The sequence below is a fragment of the Delphinus delphis genome, chromosome 19 (assembly GCF_949987515.2).
Source record: "Delphinus delphis chromosome 19, mDelDel1.2, whole genome shotgun sequence".
Taxonomy (NCBI): Eukaryota; Metazoa; Chordata; class Mammalia; order Artiodactyla; family Delphinidae; genus Delphinus; species Delphinus delphis.
Window position 1 is genome coordinate 53,907,573 of NC_082701.1, and position 26,744 is coordinate 53,934,316.

The following is a 26,744-nucleotide window of genomic DNA, read 5'->3' on the forward strand; positions in this document are numbered from 1 at the left end:
ACACATTGAAGGCTACAAAGTGCTGTGACATCCCCGTCATTTGTGCATGAACCCTGCGAGGTGGGCAGGGAGAACCTTGTTAATTTACTATTATTATTTAACGATGAGGGCTACAGCTCAGGGAGTTTAACTGAGTCACCAAAGGTCACCCAACCCAGGACCGGAAGCTAATTGTTTGACTCCTAGACCAGCAATGTTCCATCACTGCATGTTTGTCAGCCAGGACTCTTACGATTGAAAGTCTTAAGAAAACCCAACCCAAACTAGCATCAACAAAAAGATAACCTATTGGCTCATTTATCTCAGAAGTCCAAGGAAAGGTTGGCTTCAGCCCTGGATTACAGTGAGGCCTGGATGAGGTCACCAGGACCCAGTTATTTTGGCCCCTCCCTGTGGTGGTGAAGATAGCTGTCCAGTGGATTCAGACTCACAGCTTTCCAGGTTCAAGCCTCTGGTTCAAAGAATTTGTGCACTCGAATTATTTACTATAGAAAGCCAATGAGTCACAGTGAAACACCTGGAAAGGATACCTGCCCAGCCCCAGCTAGCCCAAGGAAAGTCTCACTGTGTTTCCTTGTCTCTGGTTGGTCACTTTCAATCACTGACTATGGCTTGAACCCAGGTTCCAGTCTACCTGTGGAACTGAGGATGGGGTCCGACGTTTCCTATATTAGGCGTCTGAAAAACGTTGGTTGGGCACTTACTCAGTTGAGAGCTGTGGGCTGGGCAGAGTTGTGGGCCGTCCTGTACCTGTAGCCAGGCTTAGTGCCACTAACCTGTCTGCCCTCCAGGCCTCTAATTATCTCAGCCCAGAAGACCTCCTGAGAAGTGAGGTGGAAGAAAGTCAGAGAAAACTGCAAGTGGTCGTGGACACCTTGAGCTTCTTCAAGCTGGTATTTCAGGACAGAAGGGAGAATCTCCATTCTTACTTCAAAGAGAACCAGGAAGTCCGGGAGTGGGATTTCCAGTCCTCTGTGGTCTTCGTGCGATTGGATGGCTTCCTGGGGCGACTGGGCATGGTGCAGGTGAGTGTTCTCGTTCCTGTCAGGCCCCCGGCTCCATGCAGGAGGGAGCCGTCCAGGGATCCAGAAAGTAACAGCCATAACAAAGAATGAAGTCATGCCATTCGCAGCAACATGCAGGGACCTAGAGATTATCATAGGAAGTGAAGTAAATCAGACAGAGAAAGACAAATATGTGATACCATTTACATGTGGAATCTAAAAGAAATGGTACAAATGAACTTATTTACACAGCAGAAATAGACCCAGGGACATAGAAAACAAACTCGTGGTTAACAAAGGGTGGGGGGAGGGATAAATTAGGAGTTTGGGATGAACATACACGCACTACTATATATAAAATAGATAATCAACAAGGACCTACTGTACAGCACAGGGAACTCTGCTCAATATGTTGTAATAACCTACATGGAAAAAAATCTGAAAAAGAATGGATATATGTATAACAATCACTTTGCTGTACACCCGAAACTAACACAACATTGTAAATCAGCTGTACTTCAATTTTTTAAAAAAGTGTAGTATTTAAGATTTCAAAAAAAAAAAAGTGAGGAAGAAACCTGAACATTTATCAAATGAATTAATTTTTTTTTATTTACTTATTTATTTGGTTGCACCAGGTCTTAGTTGTGGCAGGTGGGCTTCTTAGTTGTGGCACGTGAACTCTTAGTTGCATCATGCATGTGGGATCTAGTTCCCTGACCAGGGAACGAACCTGGGCCCCCAGCATTGGGAGTGTGGAGTCTTATCCACTGCATCACCAGAGAAGTCCCCAAATGAATTAATTTTTAAGACTAGCTGCCTTTCAAGATGTAAGTGGAAATCCTATTTTATTCTCTAATGGCAATTAAGTTTTATCTCCTTTTCATTACATTTTGTGTATGGAGGATGCACTAAGAGAATTATAATGTATCTGCAATTCCCATGCTGTATTATTAGATCAAAATTTGGCCTTTCTTTTCTTTATTCCATGTTTGTGTCTGCCTATAGGATGACCAAATAAAAAATGAAAAAGTAAAAAACAAAAAACAGAGTAAGAAAAGGTCCAAGACAACATGGTGGTTGCCCCACCCCCACCCCCCATTGGCTGGAAAAACCCATGATTCAACAACTATTTTGATTGGTCATCATGTAATGGTAGTTTTACCGTACTAGAAGTTTAGGAAATTCTGATCATAGACTCAGAAAGAAGGCCAAAGGAATCAATCGACAAATACAATTGTTTTTCAAATTACCCATAATCTTCTTGCTAGAAATCTCATGCAAAATACCAGCGAGCTGACCGGATGCAGCTGGCCATTCCCACAAAGCCACTGCTTTGAACTCTACTCTCCCACCCTCAAGGTTGCTCTGAAAACTACAAGACTAGCATGAATCCCTGTGCAAAAGAAATACGACTTTTGCTCAAAGTTGTGGCTCCCCTCCAGCACTTGTTTAAAAGTTAATATGAATGTTAGTTTAAGGACCAAGGTGAGAAAGCATAAGGCTTTCTCTTTTGATTGTTTTAGAGTTTAGTGTGGTTAACAGGTGTTTTCACACTTTGCAACTCTGTATTTACTGATTGAACTTTGCAGGGAGAGTAGTGGGCATAATAAAACAAAATAAATACTTGTCCTAAAACTAATTTGGGAAATTCAGGGTCAAGTTCAAGATTAAGACAATAGCAGTCAGGACTGAGAAGGAATCAGAATCATGTTTCTGGCCATGATCAGCAGAGATTTGGGAAAAAGAGAGGGGCTATATTGGGGGAGGCTGTGATAAGTGGCACAAACCATGGGATTATGAGGATAGGAGAGAGTGAAATTGAATCTGTTCATTCCAGCTCAAAAAACATTGGTCCAGCACTGCCATGCACCAGGCACCATGCACCAGGCACTGAGCTGGGACCTGGAGGTAGGACAATGGCTGGGGTACAGCTTTGCTTGTATGAAGCCCATGGACCAGTAGCCATGGCCCAGGAGAAGATAGAGACAGATGGAGGAGATCCAGGGATGCAAAGACACAGAATCAGGAAGTTTCATTGAGGCGTATTAAGTGCCATGAAAAAAGCAAAATTGGCGTGTTATTGGGAGCAAGAAGGAGGGGTCTCTAACCTAGAGAAGGTCTGAGAAGGTGGGAGCACAAGAGGAAATGAATTTCAGAACTGGAGTAGGAATTCTCCAGGGAACGAAGACGGGAGAGGGAATAGAGACAGACAAAATGTATAAGCGAGAAAGCGAGACGAAAGGCTCACCTTAAATCCTTCACCGGGATCACAGAGAGTGTAAATAATTGATATCTAGCTTTATCCTAAATGGATGCTTTTTCCGCAGCCGTTTCTACCGTGGCTCTTGATGAGCAGCCTCCCCTCTCCTCCCCCTCCACTCCGTCCCTTCCTCTCCGGCACCAGCCCCTTTGCTCTCGTTCAGCCAGAGGTGACAGACACTCTCCTGCTGTACCCTGCCCCTGGCCGCCTTTACTGTGTGCAGGCTGTCCAGCCTTGAGAGTGGTCCTCACCCGGAGGCCAGGAAGCAACGCTCAGCTCTGCAAGGCTGTTGGGCTGCGCTCGGCGCTGCACACATGCTAATGATGGGACTTTGCATATAGACAGCTATCCTAACGCTGGGGCGCCTAATCTGCTGGGTTTATTCAGTAAAAATAAGCAGCCTAGGCCACCAGTCTCCCTGGAGTCATTACCCTCACAATAGTCTGCTCTCAGGCTGCTTTTTCTTTCTGAATCAAGGGCACAGGTGCATAAAAAGTCGTTGCCCCAGTTTAATTAGAAGATGAGTTGAGTGTCACCCGCTCTGTCTTCCTGCTCCTTCCCCTCTTCCATTTTCGGTCCCTGGCTCTGCTTCACTTCTCTGCTCTTAGGCCAAATTCCACCACTGCTTTTCTCCACCGATTTCGCCTTGCCTCCCTTTTCCCTCTTCCTTCCCTTTCTGCTGGTCTCCCTTCCCCTTCCCTGTTTTCCTCTCTCTCTCTTTCAGTTTCTCTTGGCTCTTTGTACACCCTGCATTTACCTGATTCTCCCTTTTCCCATGGCTGCTCCTTTCCCTTGTCCTGGTATTTCTCCCCTTTCATCTTTTGTCTCCCAGACACTTGTTCAGACTCACCCCCTGGCCCCCAGCTCCCTCGTCTCTTCCCCCCTCAGCTCAGTGCAGTAGGACACAGACTTATCGATCTGCTCCAGGCATATTTCATGTTGCCCTTTAGTTAACATTCTGTGTATCTCTGTGATGGATGCCTGTTTGAAATGAGATTAATCTACTTCTCTCCAGCAAGAATTAGCATGAACCCGGCCTTATACATCTTGCCGTTCTGTACACTTTGTGGCCCCCGAGATGTTAATAAAATGACATCAGTGCGTTTCCCTCTCTGCCTGCTCGTGTCCAGGGTTAAGTTGTTTAGGGCTGGTTTTTAATCTTCATCGCTCTCTCTCATTTTTTTCCCTCTGATTTGTGTGGCTTTTTTCCTTTTGCTCTTTTGCTCTTGCTCTTTGAAACAAGAAAGTTTTATTGTGCCGATTGATGCTTCCCCTCTGGGCACCTGCTAAGTGAAGGTGGGGGCAGGGCCTGCTTGGCCGGAGGTGCTGTCCGCCTGCAGGTCTGTCTGCAGCGGCGCGGAGTAATTGCCTTCGCTGCAAACCGCGATCCTCCTCCTCCTCCTCTTCCTGCTCCTCTCCATCCCCATGACGCAGCTCATCTCTTAGCATGCCAGCCCTTGGGAGGGAAAGGAAGGATAGACCAAGAAAGAACTAACAACTTTCAATAGCCTGTCTCGTGTCAGAACTGCAGCCTTAAAACCTTCGTAAGAGCTGGATATAAGAACCTTTATTTTAACAAATGAGCACCATTAAGTTTGACACATAAATGAACTTGCCCAAAGTCACAGGCTCAGCGAGGTTTACCTGGGATTGGTACCCAGTACCCAGGGGAACAGGGTTCCAAGTATTGTCTTTCCACCAAACTCAGCCGTCTCCCAGCGATTCTAAAGGTCTCTTCCCCTCCCTCCCTCCCTCCCTCCTCCCTCCCTTTTGAGGGTCCCACACTGGTTTTGTGGTTTTCTTCTGTCCTGACACACTCTATCCTGATTTTGCACACACTATTTTTACCGCATGATTTCTAGGTCTTTTTTTCTGAATAAGTCATTTGGGTAAAATTATAATTCCTATTCCATGAAAGGGCCTTACTAGGGAAATCCCAAAAGTATATAAAATCTTTGCAATTTGAAGCAACAGTCAAAAATCAAAGGGGAAGAGAGTCTTCAGCTGCCTCTTGATTCCTACCCTCACCCAGCCTTCCTGCTCCATGCTTCAGTGCGCATGCACTCACACACACACATTAAACACACACACATTATACACACCAGACTCACAGAGACGCACACAGCGCTACACGTACATACACACATTATACACCACACTCATACATACACTGCACATATGCACACAACACTACACATACACACTGCACATATGCACGCAAGGCTACACATACACATTACACACACACACATACACTGCACATATGCACGCAACACTACACACACATGCACCACACTCACACATACCACACATATTGTGCATACACAGACGCAGTCACACACTACACACACGGACATACATACACTGCACACAACACCGCATACGACACATGGACACATCACACACAGAGAGTTCATTTTTGTGTCATAATATTGCAGATTCTGCAGGTGCCCTGTTTATGTTTCTCCCCGAAGTCTCTTCCCTCAAACAATGTAGTAAGTAAGCAGCTTGGAGAGAACCCCCATTTCTTTCATTGCCAAATTGCTGTAAAGCTGTGATTCACTTGGAGACAAGATGATTTCCTGCTGAGGCTTCATGCGCGGTGATTAGCGGGCAGATACGTAATAAACTGACCGAATCTACAGCGCTTTTCCTTTGCTCTTTCCTCAGTCTCCAGCCCTTTCGCTGCCTCTTTTTATTTTGGCCTAATTGGGCCGCTTCCGTTTTAGCCGGGCCTGAGCCCTCGGTCACGTAGGACATTAGCCGCATGAGGTCGGCCTCCATCAGAAGGTGAAGAAAACTGTTTCCCAATGACCTTTGAGATTTTCATCTATGAATGTCTGCTTTGTGCTCACCCTTAATGAATTCTGAAGGTATTTCTTTTAAGATGTGCGGCCTCTCCCGAGAAGAGGCTTGCTGTTTGTGGGGTCACGGCACAGATGGAACCCACCCTCACCACCCTAGTAAAGGCTGCACAGTTTTTCGTTAGAATAGTAGCTGGCCAGTCCAGCCAGCTGCCTGGGACCCCATGCTCTATGTAGCTTCCGTCTCTAAAAGGAGCGTCTGTGTGTTAGCTATTATACATCTCTCGGCCACCAACCTGATCTAATGACACCAGGGTAATGAAGATTAATTACTGCACCTACCGTTTATTGAAGTTGTACAAAGGCACTTCCGCTGTAACTCTAACCTATTTGCAGGTTAGGAAAAGGAAGCTTAGAAAAATCAAATGTCTTGCTTTAAGTCTCACAGCTGGTTAATGGCAGACCAGGGCTGTGTGAACCCAGGGATCTGTGCCGTATCCTACACTCTTTCCACGATGCCCTCTCTCCTACCACTGAACTTGCCATTTTCAGCCTGTATATAGCGTAATGAATTTCGTGTGTCTACAACGATGACGGTTAAAAATGGATATTTTAAAAATATAATTTAAACCTCTTATTGGTTTAATGGCCTTTTTTTCGTGAGGACTTCTAAATAAACAAGAAAAAAGCTTACATTTAAATATTTTAAGAATCAAAGATACAGTCGCCGTGATTACTATAAATCTGTTACTACGGTGGTAAGACAACTTCCCACCTGATGCACTAATCTTCACAATACCTCCGTAATGTCAAACTTCTAAAATCCACCCAGAGATGGAGAGCTCACCACCTCTCTTAGCAGCCCAGTCTATGGTTGGGCCTTTCAGGCATGAGATGGTTCTGTTTTATGGAGTGGAACCACATGAAATTGCTATTTCTTGTAGGTCAGAATGGTCAAGTATAAGAAATTTTATAAGTTCAGCCTACAACTTGACACCAAATCTCCTGGGTCCCATTTACTCATTTGCCTTAGTTTTGCCCTCAGAGCAGGACCATGCAAGGTTCTGCCTTGCATTTGACCAAAGCCCTTCAAACATTTAAAGACACAGTTTGGCCTTGCTTTCTAATTCTCTGCTCTTGTCTAATTCTCCTTATTTTCTCCAATTGCTCTGAGTCCAATGTTCCTAGAATCTCTACCACCCTGTCACCTTCTCCTGGAGGTGCTGTCGCTAAGTCAAAGGTCAAAGATCACATCTTCATTCATTCAGTAAATATTTCTTCAGCATCTGGGAGTCTTCCAGGGACTGAAAATACACCTCTGGGGTGTTTACAACCTACTGAGAAAGATGGATAGAAAATAATGTAATATAATCCCAAATAGTGTATTATAATGCCAGAGTATTATAAGAGTTCTAAAGAAAGCTTACGCAGGGGAAGGGCATAGAGAGTGCAGGAGAAAAGTGGGGTGGGAGGTTCTTTTTATTGGGGGCAGGGTAAGGAAAGCTTTAAGACCTGGAGTTGAACCCTAAATAAATGTATTGCCTATCGTGTGTTTGTTAAGTAAAGCAAAGTAAATATCCATTGTTTTGGGTGACCAGAGTTTCTCCAAAAATAGAATGATTATGTAAGAATTCTTCTAATACCTATGATTTGCCTGTTAGACTGGAGATAAAACACCTTGCAGTGACCACCCAGGACCATGCTTCAAGAATTCTTGAGAAATAAAATAGTATAATGAAATCATCATCTAGTTTTCCGATGTAATCAAATGCATCGAGATGCATCTGCCTTAATTTTACAATGGTTAGAAGGGAGGGGATATGGGGATATATGTATACATATAGGTGGTTCACTTTGTTATACAGCAGAAACTAACACAACATTATAAAGCAATTATACTTCAATAAAGATGTTAAAAAATAAATAAAATGGTTAGAGGGTATTTCCTAAAAATTGACATCCACAGAATTATGAAAAATGGGGACCCAGGTGACATTGCACTGCACAAATATGTTTCTCCTATCACACTGACAGCAACTAAGCACTTTTTGAATGACTTGAATTACTATTTAAGTCTATTTCATTTAAATCAAATTGACTGCTGTTTTCAAAGTTGAACGTGTGTTTAAATAAAGACTGACCCATTTCCCCAGCGTTGGCAAGATCTCCTGGTTTGGGTGTATGTCTTCCTTCCCTTGGCTGGTTCTTCCTCCTCCTCTCCTCTCCCACTTCAGCCACCTGCTCACAGCCATGCCTGAACACAGCTGAGCAAAAAGCGTTCTTAGATGGCTGCCCAAGGCTGCATGGATGGGCACCCACCTGGCAACACGGGGGAAGTCAGCCACTTCTCAGCACTTCCCAGTGTCTCTGTCTCTGCTGCTGGACTTGGTGTCCCAGCGACAGGAAGGAGATAGGCAGCCCTCTGCTAGCCTAATGGGTCAGCCCATAGCAGTGGCCAGTGGCAGTGGGAATTCCCTGAAATGGTGCCAGGGCCTGCTGGGTTTCCAGCCTCATGTCAGTGTTCCCTTTTCTTTACTTTCAAACCTCCTCTGGATAGAGAGCCGGCTCCCAGGGGTCCACACCACATGTTTGCCAAAATGACACAAAGGTACCTTAATTTCCCTCTTTCCTGTTGAAGAGGTAAGCACACAGATTGGAAGGGGTAACAGGGAGAATGTCTTGGTTTGGAGGTTTTGTGATTTTCGATGGGTTCTAATGAGAGGTAAGTACAGTCTGTCACATTAGACGTGTCCTGAAGGCTTCCATCCTATCAGAGGTGAAGCATCTTCGATAGACTCGGGCAGGGTTCTGTCCTCCCCAGGGCTCTAGGTTGTATTGTCACCTATCACTTAATCCTGAGCACAGCTGGGCCACTGCCACATCAACAGTGACAGTAATGCACACTCGCTGCCTATTTACTGTGTGCCCGGCACTGGCCTACATCCTAAGCCCGCATTGACTTGATTCACTCTCACTATTACTGTCCCAACACAGAGCTGTCCTCGCCCACCACCACCCAGCTGGCCACAGGGTCTACCGCAGCATGTACGCCCGGCAAGGGCGCCCCGCAGATGTCTTTTCTTAGCAGAAGTCATTGGTGAGAATGTTGGTGCCACCTCTGAGCTTGTCCTCCGGACTGTTTGGAGGATCCACTTTCCTGTCAATATCCTCCAAAATACCTGTCATTCTAGAACCACATAACATGGTTCATTTGAAATTAATTTTTTAAATAGGTATAAAGCCACCAGCCATGTAGATAATGTTATTATTATATTTTATTTATTAGAGAACACGGAAAGAGGCTGAAGCATAAATTTGATTTGTGTGTGTATGTTAATTTTATTTATCGGAATTTTCTCTTCGTTATCAAGTCTCACCAAGAGTTATTTATACCAACCCGATCTAATAATAAGGTTACAAAACTAATCAGGCTTCACATTTTCCTAAGCAGTCACCCACCCCCATATAATTTCCAGCCCTTCCCATACTAATTTGAGTGTCATCTGATGTTGTTATCATCATCATTATTATTTTAACTCTATTGCAAATTGTCTTTATAGGATCTTCTGAAGACAACTTTGGATTTCCACAAATTGGGAAAGCTTGAGTTTAGTGGCATCAGAGGGAGTGCCCTGAACCAGCAGGCCCAGCGGATGTACAACGAGTTTCAAGAGATGTACAGGGTCTTCTCAGAGTCTTCCTATGACTGCTTGGACCCTCAAAGCATGGTAGAGCTTGGAAGAGCTAACTTGCAAGTTTGTCTCTTTCTCAGATGGCTGTAGCCTGTAGGGTCTGGGTATTTACTTGCATTTTCCCTGTGCATTTTCTTTGGCTCTGTGGTCCCCATGGTTTTATCAGCAGAGACCACTCTTAATTATTCTTTGTGTCAGGAGAAAGATCAGGGGAGGGCCTCTTCCAACTGCTGACTTCTCCAAGCAGATGATATGCAGGGTTTCAGAGATGCTGAGGTGGGGATGGGATGATGGTGGAGGCTGTGGCTGCCCTGCAGCTCCCAAAGCTTTAAGCTTTGAGCAGTGACCGCTAGGTGAAGGCCAGGCACACTTGGGCAGAATTTCATTAGTGGTCTGGGGAGGGGTGAGTGACGCAGTAGCCTAATTTTCCATTCAGACCCTGGTTCCCAAGGAAATACTTAGGATGAGGAAAGGGCTAGAGCTGCATCTTCCAGGATCAGGACACAGGGGCCCATATCTAACCTGTAGCTCAGGAGAGCTGAGACCTGTGAGTCCAAGCCTGCAGGAAACAAAGAAGCAAAAGAGTCAGTACAGAAGTAGGGAATGGAGTTCCCTGAGAAGGGAATGGCTGAATTGCTGGAGAAGGAATTTTGAGAGTATTTGAGGGAAAAGGAGAGAGAAATTCAGCAAGAATCTGCTCTGAGCATCTTCCAATGTCTAGGGAGATCTTAATTGGCCAAACCCAGGAAATGTCACTTTCTAAAAATTCCATTAGTCTAAAGTAAAAAAGAAAGAGTTGGAGTACAAAGCAAGATATATACCATATGTTTGCTACTGTGTGATAAAACAAAGCAAAACAAAATCCTATGCACAGGGAAACATATTACAATGCTAATATGGTTGGGTTTGGGAAGTAGAAAAATACTACTACCTTTTCCTACTTTTCTTTGTCTTTTCATAAAAATATGCATAGCTACTGTAAGGCAATAATAAGAAATAACCATTCCACAAATTAGAGATTTGAGTTAACAAAGTTTCTCTGAAAATTGCTACATTCGAAGAAAGGGCACACTTTGGGTTGCCAGATAAAATACAATAATTGGGACATGCTTATAAAAAAATTCACTATTGATCTGAAATTATATCTAACTGGGTGTCTTGTATTTTTATTTGCTGAATTTGGCAACCTTAGGAACAATAGCTAGCCTCTGTCTTAAGCAATTAAAGTGTAGTTAGAAGAAATAGTGTATACTAGTTTAATTAGCTTACTTTCCTCCTAATGGCCAGATCAGTTTGCTTACACTGAAAAAAATAGGATTTTCACTTGGTGGGGGGAAGGGAAGTAGGGGGTAATGATGGAATAGCCCCATTGCTGAGGCGGCTTTTGGAGTGGCCTGAGGTGGCGGGTGAGAGAAGGGGCTTCAGGGTCTGGAAGGTGGGGCCCAGACAGGAGGGACAGCGTAGCAACCTCACATCCAGCTCTCTGCACCATTTTGCCTAGAGTGTCTAGGCAAAAAATGCTGCAGTAATAGGGTAGCTATCTACATGGATAAACACTAAGGCACGCCATGGTGAACTGTGGAAAGTTAAAATAAGTCCGTGGCATAACCGATTTGAGTACACATGTTCATAGTAAAGAGCACAGCAGAATGGGCCTTCAGAATATCATGTTTCCTTACATCTACGTGATGTCTCTTCAGGAATTTGAAAATGTTGTCTCTGAGTTTAATCAGAGAGTAGAAGACCTTGACCGGAGACTGGGGACTGTCTTTATTCAGGCCTTTGATGATGCCCCTGGTTTGGAGCACGCCTTCAAGGTTTGTAAAGTAGGGGAGCCACCCCCATGCTTTATTCTCCCCGCCCTCTTTCAACTGTTTTGTTCCTGCAGAGAGGAATTGTTCCTGTTAGAGCAGTATTGTGGGTGTCGCAGGGCAAGGGAGTGTGCAGAACTGGGCTTCTCAAGTTGACAGCTAATGCTTTTCTGCAAACAGGATGATGTAAAAATGCTTTGTAAGTGAGTTTCTTCTGGAATGCTTTCTTTGGGCCTTAGTAGAGTACCCATTGAAAGTGAAGAAGCCTGCTGTGGTCACCATCCTAAATCCATGGCTCTGCAACACCGCGGCTGTTTAACCGCTGCCGTCAGGTTGGTTCAGGCTGGAGCAAACCACTCAAGCACAAGTAACTGGAGTAAGAAGACACCGGCCCTAGCCCTGTGCTGCCTAGATCAGATGGTACGCAAATGCGCAGGAGGGGGAGGTTTAGGACGATGAGTAGGTAAACGTCTACAGAAATGAGAGATCTGGGTTGTGAGACCTGAAGACTTAGTGGAACAGAACAGACCTTCCATAAACTGAGACAACACTTATTCTGTAGAGCCTGAAGGTTTAGAAACAGGACTCATCAGGTTACAAGGAGGCAGAGTTTAGCCAAGTAGAGGAAAGAGGTTTCTGTTAATGCTATTTAAAGATGGAATAAACTTCCTTGAGATGTAGGTAAGTTTCCAGGAACTGAACATGTCCAAACGTAGACTGGGTGATTTGTGGGACAATTGCAGAAGAGGCTTAAACCCAGGATGTGTGAAACCATGCTGTTCTAGAACACTGGGCATATATATATTTAACTCATTCAAGAATATACATATGTATTCTTTAATAAATACCTACTACTCTGTAACTCAGGAAGAGTTTTAGAATTTCTCTCTCCAAGTATTTAATTCCAAGAGAAGGGCTTATATGTGTCTATAAAATAATCCCTTTCGCCATTAACTGTCATGGCTAATTGGGATGTTACCACTCATAACTGGTGAAGCTGGAACCCCATTTCTGCCGTGAGGATGTCCAGCCCTATCCCTCCCATAAATCCCTGTGCACCATGGATTTCAAGGCGTCTTCAGGTGTCTCACATATACTCTGAAGTTGCTCTGTCTTTGACATCATGGTGTCGTTGCTACTTGTCTACAGTCTCCCTTAAAAATGTCATCTGCCCAGGAAGGTGCTTTCGGGGGTCTTACTATTGCTCTTCTGATGATCCCCACCATGACAGCATCTACATTTATGCCAAGGGCATATCTGTCTGGGTTCCAAACACCCCAATCTTTGCATTTTGTGGTGGAGGAGGGTTCTGAGCAGAAGCAGCGAGAGACCTTTCCAACTTTGCACACCCTTTGCTACCAAGTCCTGAAGCAACACTGCTCATACCCGGAGTCTCAAAGGGCTCTCACGGAGCAGACTCTTCTTCTTTGGGCTCCAACACCTCTTCTCAACAAGGCTACCCACCCAGTCTGTGCAACCTTGTAGGAAAACCATAACCATTCGGTCCCTTCTGCCTCCTTGGTTTTCTCTTTTTGGTCATCCCACCAACAAGAAATCAAAGCCCTTCCCTCCTCCTTCAGCCAAAACAAAAGCTTCCAATGTATATAATTTCGTGCAAAGAAGTGCCTTTTCAGGCTGGGGAAGTAGGGACCCCTGAGTCCAGATACCCCTGTTACTGCTGTAAGACCATTCAACCACTAGGTGTGCCTCATGGACATGGCCAGAAGGGGTATGTCCAGGTCAGAGAACCTGAGTCCGAGGGTGTGGGCTGGCTGCAGAGGTCCCTCAGCCCACACCTCTGTACCTCTCAGCAAGATGTGTGAGCCAGAACTTGGTGGAGACCTGCTCTCTTGTGGCTCCATGGAGGGAGAGCTACTTCCTGCTGTCTCCAGAGATCTTGGTGATTTTGGGTTGGAAGACTGGGTGGTCCTAGAAGTCATGTATTGTTATATCCTAAATATAACTGGAGTCTTCCATGACCTTGTCTCAGGGTAGCATGAGAATCAGAGAAACACAGTCCAGCAACCAGGAGGTGATTAAAAGCATTTCACATTCTGATCCCGCTGCTCCCACCAAGGGGTTAGGGCAGTTGTGATGCACAAGAAACATCTGCAAAGTATCCTTGCAATCACTGCCTTCTGGGGGCAACTGCTCCCTGAAACTCTTTTCTTGGTCCCCACTCTCAAATTTTAGCCCTCCCGATTCTCCCCAACACCCAGCCTATTAGCTTCATTTTTCTTCTCCGTCATCACCCTCCATATCTGCAATAGGTCTTTATGATGTACATCAGCTTACCCTTTCTGACATCTTTCATTTTCTCTTTGTTTCACCCTCTACCCAGGTTCTTACAACACGGCAGGGTCTGGTATGTCATTCAACACACAGGAATCCCTCCTTCAGAAACAAAGACCAGAGGGACAAACTATGAATATTCTGCCGATTCATAATTATCCATCCAGTTGCACAGTAACGGTTTTTTGACCCTCTTACATTTGTGGACAGACATATTAAGGAAAAACCAGGATACAAGATGAATGTAACCTTGGAAAAGTTGAATCTGTGACTTTTTCCCTTCTTTTCTGCCTCTGTAGCTGTTAGACATAGCAGGAAACCTCCTGGAGAGACCACTGGTAGCACAGGACACATCTGATAAATACCTGGTGCTCATCCGCATGTTCAGCGAGGACCTGGATGCCGTGAGAATGATCTACAGTCAGCATGTCCAGGAGGAGGTGGAGCATGGTAAGCTTGTTGTCACATTTGAATGGGGGACGTCTGTTACCAGAAAGGGTGCCACTCTTCTGTATTTGTTACACGTCTGCTGCGAATCCAGGGCATTCTCCAAGAGCACAACCTTCTTGCTTGAAATTCTAGACTTGGGTGATTGAAGAGTTCACTGAACTGTGCATTTCCCTGTGTCTAGGGCAGGATTGGCAGACTGACCCAGAGCAGTGAAGTCCTGACCACTGCCTCGCGTCAGTTTAGACCTCAGCATAATGTGTGAGTTGACCCTCAATCAATGTCGCCACACTGATTAATCTTTAACATACCTCAATTCCACAGTAGATTTGTACATGCCTGAGAAAAGGTTCTTATCCCTTCCAATGCCTTATCAACCATGCTTTTGGAAGGAGGAACCAGCAGGAGCCTGACAAAGGGCAGTAACACACTGAGGTTACTGTAATTCTTAGATGACCTGTCTTGTCTATTTGAAAGTCAAACACAAGTTCAGTTCAGCTTTGCAAATGTTTCTTGAGGCCTTGCTATATGCAAGGTAAATTTGTGGGCACCGCATGCAGAGGCAGGTCAGGATAAGGGAGAGAATAATTAATCCTAACAGGTGGTTCTTCAAGGAACGCGATTGGCATGAACAGAGTTATAAAGAACTGTAGCAAAACAAGATGAATTGGGCTGGGAGGTGGGAGGAAGAGTTTATGGAGATGGTGGCCTTGAGCTTGACCCTGAAAGATGGGGAGATGGACAGCCAGGGAGAAGAGGCAATGGTCTTGGATGCAAAGGCAGGAAATGGTGTGGAAGGTGACCAGTTGGACCTGCCTGAGCCAAACAAGGTATATAGAGGGAGATCAGGTCAGCCATGGAGTTTGGAGCCAGATCATGAAGTGCTCTGAGTGCCCTGTTAGGGAATCTGGAATTCATCATAAAGGCAACAGGAAATTTTCAAAAGTTTTTAAGTAATGGCATAACAGGACCACTATTTCTATAAACAGGTTTCACAGTGAGGTCATTAAGAATGGCTTCCACTTAGGAAGTCATCCCAGAAAAATCTGTTGGCCTCAGCTTTATGAGGGACCATCCTCCTGACTTCTCACAGTGGGATGCAGAGTTTGAAAACTCAAACACCTTCAGATGCATATTGAATTTCTGTTGTGCATAACAAATTATCACAACCTTAGTGGATTAAAACAGCATCCATCTTTGAGCTCACAGTTGTGTAGGTCTGCAGCCCAGTTTGGTGTGCCTGCGTTCTTCACTCAGAATCTCAAGGCTGAAATCAGTCAACTGGGCCAAGTTCTCTTCTGGGGTCTCTGGGGGGAAAATCTACTTCCCAGCTAATTTTTGTTGGTAGAATCCAGTTCCTTGTGACTGCAGGACTGAGGTCTCTGTGTCTTTGTTGGCTGTCAGCCAGGGCCTGCTCTCAGAGATTAGAAGCCCTCCTGTCCCTAACCACATAGCCGCCCCATCTTCGAGCCAGTAATGGCATGTTGAATCCTTCTCATGCTTCAGATCCCTGACTTCCCCTTCTGCCAATAACCAGAGAAAACTCTTCTGTTCAAGGCCTCACCTGATTAAGTCAGGCCCACCCAGGGTCATCTCCCATTTGCCATATAAAGTAACGTCATCACAGGAGTGCTATCTCATCACATTCGGTTTCCGCCTATACTTAAAGAGGAGAGACTCATGCAAGGGTGAGGGTCATTGGGTGTCATCTTAGAATTTTGCCTACCATGGAAGCCAAGTAGAAAATGACAGTGTTGGACCTGGGCTGAGTGTAAGGCATCAGGGAGTGGTGGGGTCCATGGTCAACTAAAGGACAAGACCAATATTCAGCTCCTACAGTTAGTTAGAACGGGGGCTGATGGTTGCCAGATTTCCCAGTTTTATCAGAGAAGCTGGAAACTGAGTTTTTTTTTTAATGAAATCTTACAATTGTTAATTTTGACAACTGATTATAAGCAAACAAACCCACTGAATGGACTGAAGTGAGAATATCCAGGCTGTGCTAACCCTGGTCAAGGGCTTCGTAATCCACATGGCCTGTCTCATACATAATCTTACTGAATTCTCACAGAAACCCTGGAAGTTAAGTGAGGAAGATATTATCCCCATTTTATATATGAAAAACCTAAGTGCCTGAGAGATTAAGTTGTCTGTTTAAGGCAGTGTGTCTTTTTTTTTTAAAACATCTTTATTGGAGTATAATTGCTTTACAATTGTGTGTTAGTTTCTGCTTTATAACAAAGTGAATCAGTTATATATATATACATATGTTCCAAGGCAGTGTGTCTTAACCCTGACTGTACAATTAGAATTATCCTGAGTGATTTCTAAAAATACTGATGACAAGGCCCCACGCAGACCAATCAAATCAGAATGGCTTGGATGGGGCCCAGGCCTCAGTGTTTCTAGAAGAGTCCCAGGTGATGCTGATGTGCAGCTGGATTGAAAGTCACAGGTGTGCAGTCAGAAAGCCAGTGAGTGGCAGAGCTGGGCTGGGAATGGCTGTCCTCTGTTGCTGTTTAGCGTTCTTCCCAAGGGCACTCTTCCTTCCTCCTTAGCAGAACTCGGTGATGTCCCAGGAATTTCCATCTCAGTGTAAGCCCAGGGTGACTTTAGCAAGTGGAGGTGGATGAGGCAAAAAGTGCAGTAAGTGGTGGGAGGTGGGGGAGTGTTCGTGAGTAGAGTGGGGCTCAGGCCTGGAGCCTCGCTTCAGTCTGCTGTGCCCTGTCCCCAGGCTTCTCCTCTGTGCATAAGAACATGCCTGCTGTGGCTGGGAGGCTCCGCTGGGCGCAGGAGCTGAGGCAGCGCATCCAGGGTCCCTTCGACAACTTCAGACGCATGACACACCCGTGAGTACCTCGTTGCTGAAAGGCAGGTTTGTTTCAGGCTTCTGCTCCCGCTCTGGATTTCAAGTATTGTGGCAACGCAACTCAGTTACTTGAGGCACAAAAATCATCTTCTTTTCTTTCCATTTCCAGCAATCAGCCAGTATCTTAGTCCATTCAGGCTGCCGTAACAGAATACTATAGACAGTGTGACTTAAGAATATCAGAAATCTCTCTCTCACAGTTCTGGAGGCTGGGAAGTCCAAGGTCAAGGTGCTGGCAGATTTGGTGTCTGTTGAAGAGGACCTGCTTCCTGACTCACAGCTGGCTGTCTTCCCACTGTGTCCTCAGATGCAGCAGGAGGGACTCAGCAGCCGTCTGGGGTCTCTTTTATACGGGCACTCATCCCATTCATGAGTACTCCACCCTCATGACCTAATCACCTCCCAAGGCACCACCTTAGGCTTCAACATATGGATTTGGGGAGGACACAGACATTCAGTTCATAGCAACCAGGTACTACTGGCCAAGCATTAACGAGATTGATACATTTGGATTGAAGAGTGGGTCCCTTGGTGTCAGGTGAGGCTTACTGGACACAGGCTGGCTCCTTTTGCTCCAGCAGAGTCCTTGTTTCCAGGGAAAAATGAGTCAGGGTTTTCAAGCTCTTTGGATTCCTCCACACATCTCCTCTGACACGACGGCTCTTTACTACCAAGGCTGCTGGAGAATAATGAAGCCCAGCATTTCCTGAAATGTGGTGTGAGGGCCTCATGTATTAGAAACCCCAGGTGCTTGCTAATGGTGCAGATTACCAGCCCTCACCCCCCACCTACTAAATCCAGATCTCAGGGCAGGGTGGTGCCTGGGATCTGCTTCCTTGGCACACTCTCCCCATGATCCAACGGTGACCAGGTTTGGAAACTATTGGCCTGCCTCACAGCTGAGTCTGGAAGCCAAGCTAGTTAGAGGCATCTGGGCTGCTAGAGCGAGAGAAGAGCTGTTGCAATACCTTGTTGAGGATGCTGCCTGGGGAAAGGCAGGCTTTCTCTGACCCCTCTTTCTAAAGACTCCATCTTGTTGAAAACACCTGGCTTTGGCAAACACAACATGTTCAGAGCAGCATTATTTACAGTGGCCAAGACATGGAAACAACCTAAGCGTCCATTGATGGATGAATGGATGAAGATGTGAGATATATATATCACATATGTAATGGAATATTATTCAGCCATAAAAAAGAAGGAAATCCTGCCATTTGCAACATGGATGGACCTTGAGGGCATTATGCTAAGTGAAATAAGGCAGAAAGAGAAAGACAAATACTATATGGTCTCACTTATATCTGGAATCTGGAAATAAGAAATAAAGCCAAACTCATAGTAAAAGAGATCAGATTTGTGGTTATCTGGTTATGGGGGGTGAGGTTTGAGGAGGAGGGTGGGGGAAATGGATGAAGGTCAAACTTTACCAACTTCCAGTTAAAAGATAAATACTGAGGATGTCAAGTACCACGATGGCTGTAGTTAGCACGGCTGCATGGTATATATAAAGGTTGTTAAGTGAGTAGATCCTAAAAGTTCTCATCACAAGAAAAAAGAAACATTTTTTTCATTTTTTCTTGTATCTATATGAGATGATGGATGTTAACTAAACGCATTGTGATCATTTTACAGTATATGTAAGTCAAGTCATGTTCTACATCTTAAATTTACACAGTGCTGTACGTCAATTACTTCTCAATAAAACTGGAAACATTTTTTTTAAAAAAGACTAACCACTTTCAAAGGCCAGAAAGACAATGAAAGATAGCCAGGTTGTGGTCTGAAGGGAACCTCCACCACATCACCCCGTGTTGCCAAGAGGAAGAATGGCTCAATGTGAGAAATCTCCCTACTGTTGGAGAGAAGCCGAAAATCTAGATTTACTTTAAAACGAGCAAGTATTCCTCTTTTCCTCAAACTCCGTACAAATCAAACAAACGTGCCCGTGAGTCAGACCTGCCCAGTGGGAGATCCGTCTGCAGTGTCTGCTCTGTCTGAGCGAGCTCTTCGTTGTGCAGGTGAAGAGACTGAGGCAGATAGAAATGAGGTGACCTGCCTGGAGTCCAAAGATAGCAAGGACAGAACTGGAACAGGCATCTGGGTCTCAGGGGTCCTCACCCAGAACTCTGCCAGGGGACCCCTCCCGCCCCAGCCATAGGAAGCTTGGCCCGGAGTCCAGCTGAGACCCCATCTTCTCAAACATGCCTCCCAGGGAGGGAGGGAGAAGATATGAGAATGGGCGGGGAGGGTGGCAGGGCTGCTGCTAGGAATGTGGCCTGCGGGAGCTGTCCTGGTCCAGCTCCCTGGAGCAGAGCTGAGGCAGCCTGCAGGAATTTACAGGGATGCTCTTGGGACCCGCGCCTGTGAGGGAGGGGGGAGGGATCGGGCAGAGGAGAAGCTGAGCTGCAGCACAGTTGCAAGTAGGCTTCAGCTCATCCGATGGGGAAGTCTGACCCTTTAGGGTTGCCTGGCCTTTGTACCCCACGTCAGCTGGTCGGTGGAAGTGGGCTGTGGGGCAGGGAGGGGCTTGACCCTGGGTGAGGAGGCAGCTCTGTCTGTTTGGCAGAGGCTGTTCTCAAAGAGGGAGGCAGCTACACTTCATCAGCCTTCCTGGTGGGGGAGATTGGGGATGGGGGGTGGTCCCGAGAGGGTGTCTGAATGGCACCCCACCACGTCCTCCACAGTTCCCATGGAAGTTCCCGTTTGTTCTAAAAATGAATTCACATTCTTGTGTATACTCTGTAATATATTTATGAATTGGTTAGTGAAATGGTTTTGATTCCTCGCCATGAAGTGAAGTAGAACCTGCAGGGAGTTTGATGCACTTATTCCTGTGACTTCTCAAGCCTCCCAGGCAAGTCCCAGGGGCCGAGGTGCAGAAGCCACTCTCTCCTCTAGCCTCGTTCTTTTCCAGATAGAAACTGAGATCTGGGGTCAGGGCTTGTCCTCGCTGTCCTGCAGACACCTCTGCTCCTTCACGAGGAAAGGGGACCGAGCGACTGGGAAAAACTCCAGGAAATCCAGTGCTTTCTCTGCAGGTGTGAGGGCTTAAATCAAAGCTCGAAGCTCGGGGGAGCCTGTGAAGATTTAAAGAGCAAATGGATTTTAAAGAATCTTTGCAATAAGCTGCCTCGTTTTGCTAGCAGAACAAACAAGATCCTCCAACACAGTTAGTGTGAAGGTTTCTGAAAATTACAGATACTTCACCAACTTTCCCAGGAGCTGGACTCTTCATTTTGTGCTGTAAAGAAGTGTCAAAACCGGGGAGCAGGTGTGGGCAACGATGCCTCCGTGGTCCTCAGTGGACCCAGGGAAGCCTCCGAGCGTGTGTCTGCGCATGTGAGCATACAAGTGTGTGCATGTGTGTGTGTGCATGTATGTGCGTTTTGTGTGCTCAAGTTTGGGGACATAAGAGGTGGGAGGGAACCTCACATAAATGTGGCAATGAGTAATGAGGCAGAATATTTCTCATCACGTGCCCTAGATGGATCTCAGAGAAGGGGAATATATACATACATATTGTTACGTATATGACAATGTTTGTATATGTGTGTGGGATGTATATATATATATATATATATATAGCTATTTTATATATGCACTGTTATATACATATATACACATATATGTTATATAGTTTTTGTTATAATGTATAACGTTACATACAGTTTTGTTCTTGAATACAGAAAACTGCAACACCTAGAATTTTTCTTGCATGTCTCAATTTCCCTCCTGGTTTTTGAAGGACTTCATTTTACACGCGCAAGACTGGCTCAGCCAGGGTGAGGGGGTTGGCGGAGCCCTGGCAGGGAGAGGCTGTCCTCCTGTCACCTGGGCGCTGACTGCATTTGGGAAAGTGCAGATGCCCTCTAGTGGCCGGTGGCAGATGTTCAGGAAGAAGAGTGCAGGCTCATTTAGGGGCCTTTGGAAACTTGCCCAGGAAGCTATTCAGCCTCCTCTTTATAAGCTGCAGTTTGTTACTCAGATCATTATTTTCACTTCTTCTAATTCGATGTCATTTTTTTCCTCTCTTTTGTATGGGTAGTTGCATGGAATCTGCTGAAGGAAAGCGCATGATACAAAAATATGAAGAAATGCTCTCATTGTTGGGAAAGTAAGTAGTTTCCGGGACTAGATCGTTCTGCAAATGCAGAGCCCCCACCATGCCCTCTGCAATTCTGAGTTTGTGCACATTTCTCTGTGGCAGTGAAGTGTCGCTCTGTGTTTTATGTTATAACCACAATATCTGTGAGTACAGTGCTTCAGGGTTGCAAACAGCAGGTCTCCGGGGAATGCAGCTCTAGTCTGGAAATGAGCACTTTTCCAGTGCAGGTTTGTTGGGAACGTGAACTCGGCAGAGCTAGAAGTGGGGCGCTCCTCATGGCACCCCGAGATCAGTGTCATGGAAAATCTCAGCAGCTACTCGCTAAGCAGAAATTGACAGTTGGTGCCGCACAAAGAGACAATAAGTTTAAAAAATACTTCCTGCATCCTTTGACAGAGAAAGCATAAGAACGAAGATTTTACATGGGTTCATAGTTGTTCCTTCTTTAAAGCTGCAGTCAGTCTTTTGGGGGAGCAGGGTCCAGACACAGTCTGTGTCTTGCCTTGTAATCTTCTCCTGATTCAGAAGAGGAGCACCGTACACATTATGATTATAATTATAGTTATGATCACACTTAGCATTGTGGAGACATCTTAGCTGGCAGCACCTCCACCTGCCAGGTCACCCAAGTTCTACCCTTTCGACTTCCCAAATATGAGCTTCAAATCTGTCCCCTCCTCTCTGCACCCACCACCCACATTTAACCAGAGACCAGAGCCTCTCGGGCCTGAACTGCTGCAGTGGCTTCCTAAGAGCCTCTCTGCTCTGGACCTGTGCCCCTCAGCGCCCACACTGTCACCAAATCCCCTTTCCTCACATCCCCTGTCGGGGAGGCCTCTCAGTGTCTCCCACCAGCTCCTTTTTACCGTGACCCAAAACGTGCTCCCTGATGCCTGGGCCCTTGCCCTCTCCTCCCTCAGGTGCAATGTCTACTCACTCTCCCCAGCGCACCATCTGCTGCTCCCTGCCTCAACCTTCGTCCACACTGCTGCTCCTGCCCGGAACACTCACTCCCCCTCACTGCCCAGCTGCTGCTCATCCTGAGACTCAGTCAAGCATCGCTTCAGCCCCTCCTCCGTGAGACCCTCCCTGGCATCCTCCTCATCACCCCCACCCACCCACCTACCTCTGCCATTCAAAGCCTAATGCCCAGTACATCTGCCTGGGATTGTACTTGCTGCATCCTCTGTTGACCCGTGGTTGCACCACTAGCTGCGTTTACCATGGGATGTTTATTCATCGTTTTATCTCCCAAGCCCAACACATCAATGTGTAATGACTGAACAGTGAATGTCCGTGAGCCACGTGAAGATTAGCGTGAGAACAAATCTTACCCAATAAATTCTTCCAACATTTACTAGGACTAATCACCACTTCCCTTATCCTCCCAGAAGATCGCATGGAGTCTCTCTTTCTGCTCTCCTCTGATTTAAGCTTTGCCACCTTTAGGAAATGAGGGGTTACCTGCAGGAGCTGACTTGCCCGGCTGAGTCAGTGACTCTGACTTAAGAATGTATTCAGGTATTTCACTAATAGCATCTTCAGTTCCTGAGATATATGTATTAAAGATAGATAGATAGATGGATGGTTGGATTAGATAGATAGGTAGCTATAGAGATGTTATATATATACATATATAGCTATGTCATTTATGTTATATATATCTATATAGAGAGATGTATCTTCAGTTAATCATTGCCAGGCATTGGGGAGCTGGGAGGGTGCTCATGAGGTGACCGTCATCTCTGATCCTCACAGGTATGAGACAAGACTCTACGAGGACTGGTGTCAAACAGTATCAGAGAAGTCGCAGTACAACCTTTCCCGGCCACTTCTGAAACGTGATCCAGAGACAAAGCAGATCACTGTCAACTTTAGCCCACAGGTAAGTCCAAAGACAGTAACTTCCTCTTGGTTTCTGAAGAGTTTCATTTGACTCTGCTGATTTCAAAGGCAAAAAGTCTTTCTATAAGAATATGCAAAAGCTGCTCAAAAGAACTTGTACCCTGGATTTCTTTTTTGGGATAAATCTTAGGGTGTAGTGTTTTCTTAAGTTGTCCACTGTTCACATTTTTCTCCAGGGTCAGCCAGTATATTTGCTTTGATTTTGCACAACAGAAGATATTGCAAAATATCACTTGGTACCATAGTGATACCGTTTGGTACCATAGTCAACCGGGCCTACCTTGAATACACACTGCGGGTGAAGGCTGTTGACTAGATGCTAGAGGGCCAACCAAGTGTAACCTGGTTCCTGACTTCCAAGAGCCCACAAGCTAGTTAGAAGCCAGAATCTCAACATGCAAAAGTCTAGTTTCATTAGGTAGCATATGATAAATCTCCAAGGAGTAGCTTTGGAAATGAGACTAGATTATTGGTTCTCAACCAAGGCAATTTTGTCCCCAAAATGGAGACATTTTTGGTTGTCAAACGTGAAGGGGGTGCCAGTAGCACATGGTGTAAGTAGATACAAACTTCCTACAATGAACAGGACAGCACCCCACAGCAAAGAGTTTTTTGTCCCAAACTGTCAATGGTTCTGAGGTTGAGAAACCCTGCTTTAAATAGAAAGGGTAGAAAACCAGTGGGCTGTAGCAGCCATGGAAAGCTTAATGCTGGAGAAAACTATAACCAAAAGCAAGCCCACATCAGGATGTACATCATTCAGCTTAAAAATTGAAGAAAGGTATTGGCCACACCAAGCTAAAGGCAGTCTCCTTTCTGTCTCCTAAAGTTCTGTCTTGATGGCATCTTCCATAGGAATGTAGTGTAGAAAGAGGTGAAAGCTAAGCTGACAGAATATTGGTTTCTTTTGAGATAATTCCAGTTTAAGTAGAACATCAATTCCCCCTAGAATAAAAGTCAACAAAGGGAGTTGGAGGGTTCGTTTCTTCACTTTGGCAAGACGAGTCTGAGGTTGAACTCATTAAATCCTTGGAGTAATTTTATCAGCATTCGCTTTGAGCAGTATTGAATATTAAATGCCCAAAGAGTTGAGTACCTGGATTACCAACTAGGCTGCAGTCCAGATGGTATAATTGTAGTAATTAAGTCCTTGGTGTAAGACAGTATTGCAGATGGGCCCTCGTCTATATGCTCCGAAGACAAGGTCTCTGTCTGCTTCCATGTGCAGCACATGGTGGGTGCTTTACAGGTGTTTGTAGGTGATAGAAGGGAAAGGAGGAAGAGGAAAGGGGTGAGAAAAGAAAAGTGGAGGGAGATACATACCTAAATTATAATGTGAGTCAGGGGGAGACGGCTACAAACACAACAAGTCAGAGAAGGGCTACGAATATCCCTTGGCTTCCAACCTCAAGCAAAGTGGCAACAGCTACGCTATGAAGAATGAACAGTAACACATCTGTCTTTCTAGAGGAACATGATCAAAGATTTGACCAGGATAAGAATTGTATGGGTTAAAAACATATATATATATATATATATATATATATATATATATATATATATATATATGTAGTAATTTGTTGTATAATAAATAATTTATTTAAATTATTTAAAATTTTCTATTGTTGGACATTTAAATATTTTCTAGTTTTATCAATCTGTATTTCATTGATTCTAGGACACACACGGGTTTTTTATATCTTAATATCTCTGAAAATAGCATGTGTTTATAGTTAAATAAACCACATTTTTTTCTTCCTTAGGTGAAATACTAAAATATTTCTGAATCTGACATAAAATACTACTGATATAAAATACTACTGACATAAAATTTCTGACATAAAATACTACTGAATCTTACCATTAATGGCATCTTATATTTGGATAAAATATGTTATAAATAATGCTACAATGAGCATCTTTAGTTATTACTGCACTGTATTTCTTTGGGATAAATGCCTAGAAAGGGGATTGCTGGGCTAAAGGGTGCTCACATTTTGAGAGTTTTAGCATATTTTATCAATTTGCTCTTCAGAAAGATGTAACTCAGGCATTCTCCTGCCAGCAAGATATCATTCATTTCTTCAAATCACTTCTAACCTGTTGAACCAAAAAATATGTAATATCTCAATGTTGTTTTAATTTGCATTTATTTGACCACTAGTAAGGTAGAAAGTTTTTCATGTGTTCATTGGACATTTATCTTTCTTCTCCTGTGAATTGCTTGTTCATATCCGTTGCCCACTTTTGAGTGAAAGTGCTCTCTTTTCCTATGAATTTGTCAGACTATTTGTGAAATATCTGTCAGATATTAAGAAATCTGTTGCAAGTATTTTTATCTGTTGAAGTGTGGCATTTTATTATGTGTATGATATTTTATGCATATAAATTTTATCTTTTATTTTCTGGTTGTACATTTGGAATGGTCTTCTCTACTTCAATATTATATAAATCGTCCACATTTTTTTCATTTTTTGTTTTCATTTTTTACATTTAAATTTTTAATATCTATCTTGCGCTTATTTCAATATAAACTCGGAGGCTAAGGTCATTTCCCTGCTAAAGGATTAGCATTTGTCTTAACCCTGAGTAGGGTTATCTGGGCAGGAACGAAGAGCTGGCCCAGAGCCACTGGAAGGAGAGTTGGGAGCCCAGTTGTCTTTTCCTTCTCAGAGAAGATTTAAGGAACCAGTAGGAGCAGAAGTTGAGAAAGGACCCAGAAGGCCCTTGGGCCCCTGGGGTTTCCCAGTCCTGATCGATACGGCTGCTATTCGCTGCCACCGAACTACAGCCACTTATGTCGATTCTTTTCTCCAGCTGATTTCCGTGCTGAAAGAAATGAGTTATCTTCAATCCCAGCAGATGACGCACATCCCTGAGACAGCAGCAGCTATGTTCTCCTCCAGGGAATTCTATCGGCAGCTTGTGGCTAAATTGGAGTTGATGGCAAATTGGTACAACAAGGTTATGAAAACTCTGCTAGAGGTGGAATTTCCATTAGTGCAGGAAGAGCTGCAAAATATCGATCTCTGCCTGAGAGCTGCAGAGGAGACTCTGAGCTGGAAAACAGAAGGTAACAGGAGACCACCTGGGGTCTGGGGAAAGGTTGGAAGTCAAGATTCTAATAAAGTTGGTAGAACCTCACTTCATTCCCCAGTTAATCTGATCTGGGTTTGAAGCACGAGTCTGTCCTCTCAGATATGCGCCCGACATAGAGAAGACAATGAGGAACGGCGTCCCTCTTCCGCCTCCTCTGTGTGCCTGGGAGGTTTAGACAGCTTTGCTGCCACGCTCTGGGGAATTTTCATGAACTCTCCCACAGTCTCCAGCATATACTGGGCACTCCATGGAGGAGGATTTTTACTACATTATCATTGTTACTTACTTTTCTTAACTGGACCATAAACATCTTAAATGAGGGAACTATGCATTTACTTTTCTTGTATCCTCCAGCGCAATTCAATAAACTTTCATTGACTGATTAACATGTACAGGGCACCATGTGCAGGACTGTGAGGAGAATATGAAATACAGGGGATGTGACCCCTACCT

General features: G+C 44.8%; 1 protein-coding gene across 1 annotated transcript in view; it reads left to right on the forward strand.

Moving 5' to 3' along the window:
* The window catches only part of DNAH9 (dynein axonemal heavy chain 9), a 298,998-nt gene that overhangs the window by 17,892 nt on the left and 254,362 nt on the right, over positions 1 to 26,744 (forward strand). Inside the window, exons 6-13 of the mRNA XM_059997406.1 lie at positions 792 to 1,025; positions 9,632 to 9,799; positions 11,464 to 11,580; positions 14,166 to 14,316; positions 17,048 to 17,162; positions 21,228 to 21,296; positions 23,046 to 23,172; positions 26,010 to 26,265. Of these exons, the coding sequence (XP_059853389.1) occupies positions 792 to 1,025; positions 9,632 to 9,799; positions 11,464 to 11,580; positions 14,166 to 14,316; positions 17,048 to 17,162; positions 21,228 to 21,296; positions 23,046 to 23,172; positions 26,010 to 26,265 (1,237 nt within the window). The remainder of the gene's footprint in view (positions 1 to 791; positions 1,026 to 9,631; positions 9,800 to 11,463; positions 11,581 to 14,165; positions 14,317 to 17,047; positions 17,163 to 21,227; positions 21,297 to 23,045; positions 23,173 to 26,009; positions 26,266 to 26,744) is intronic.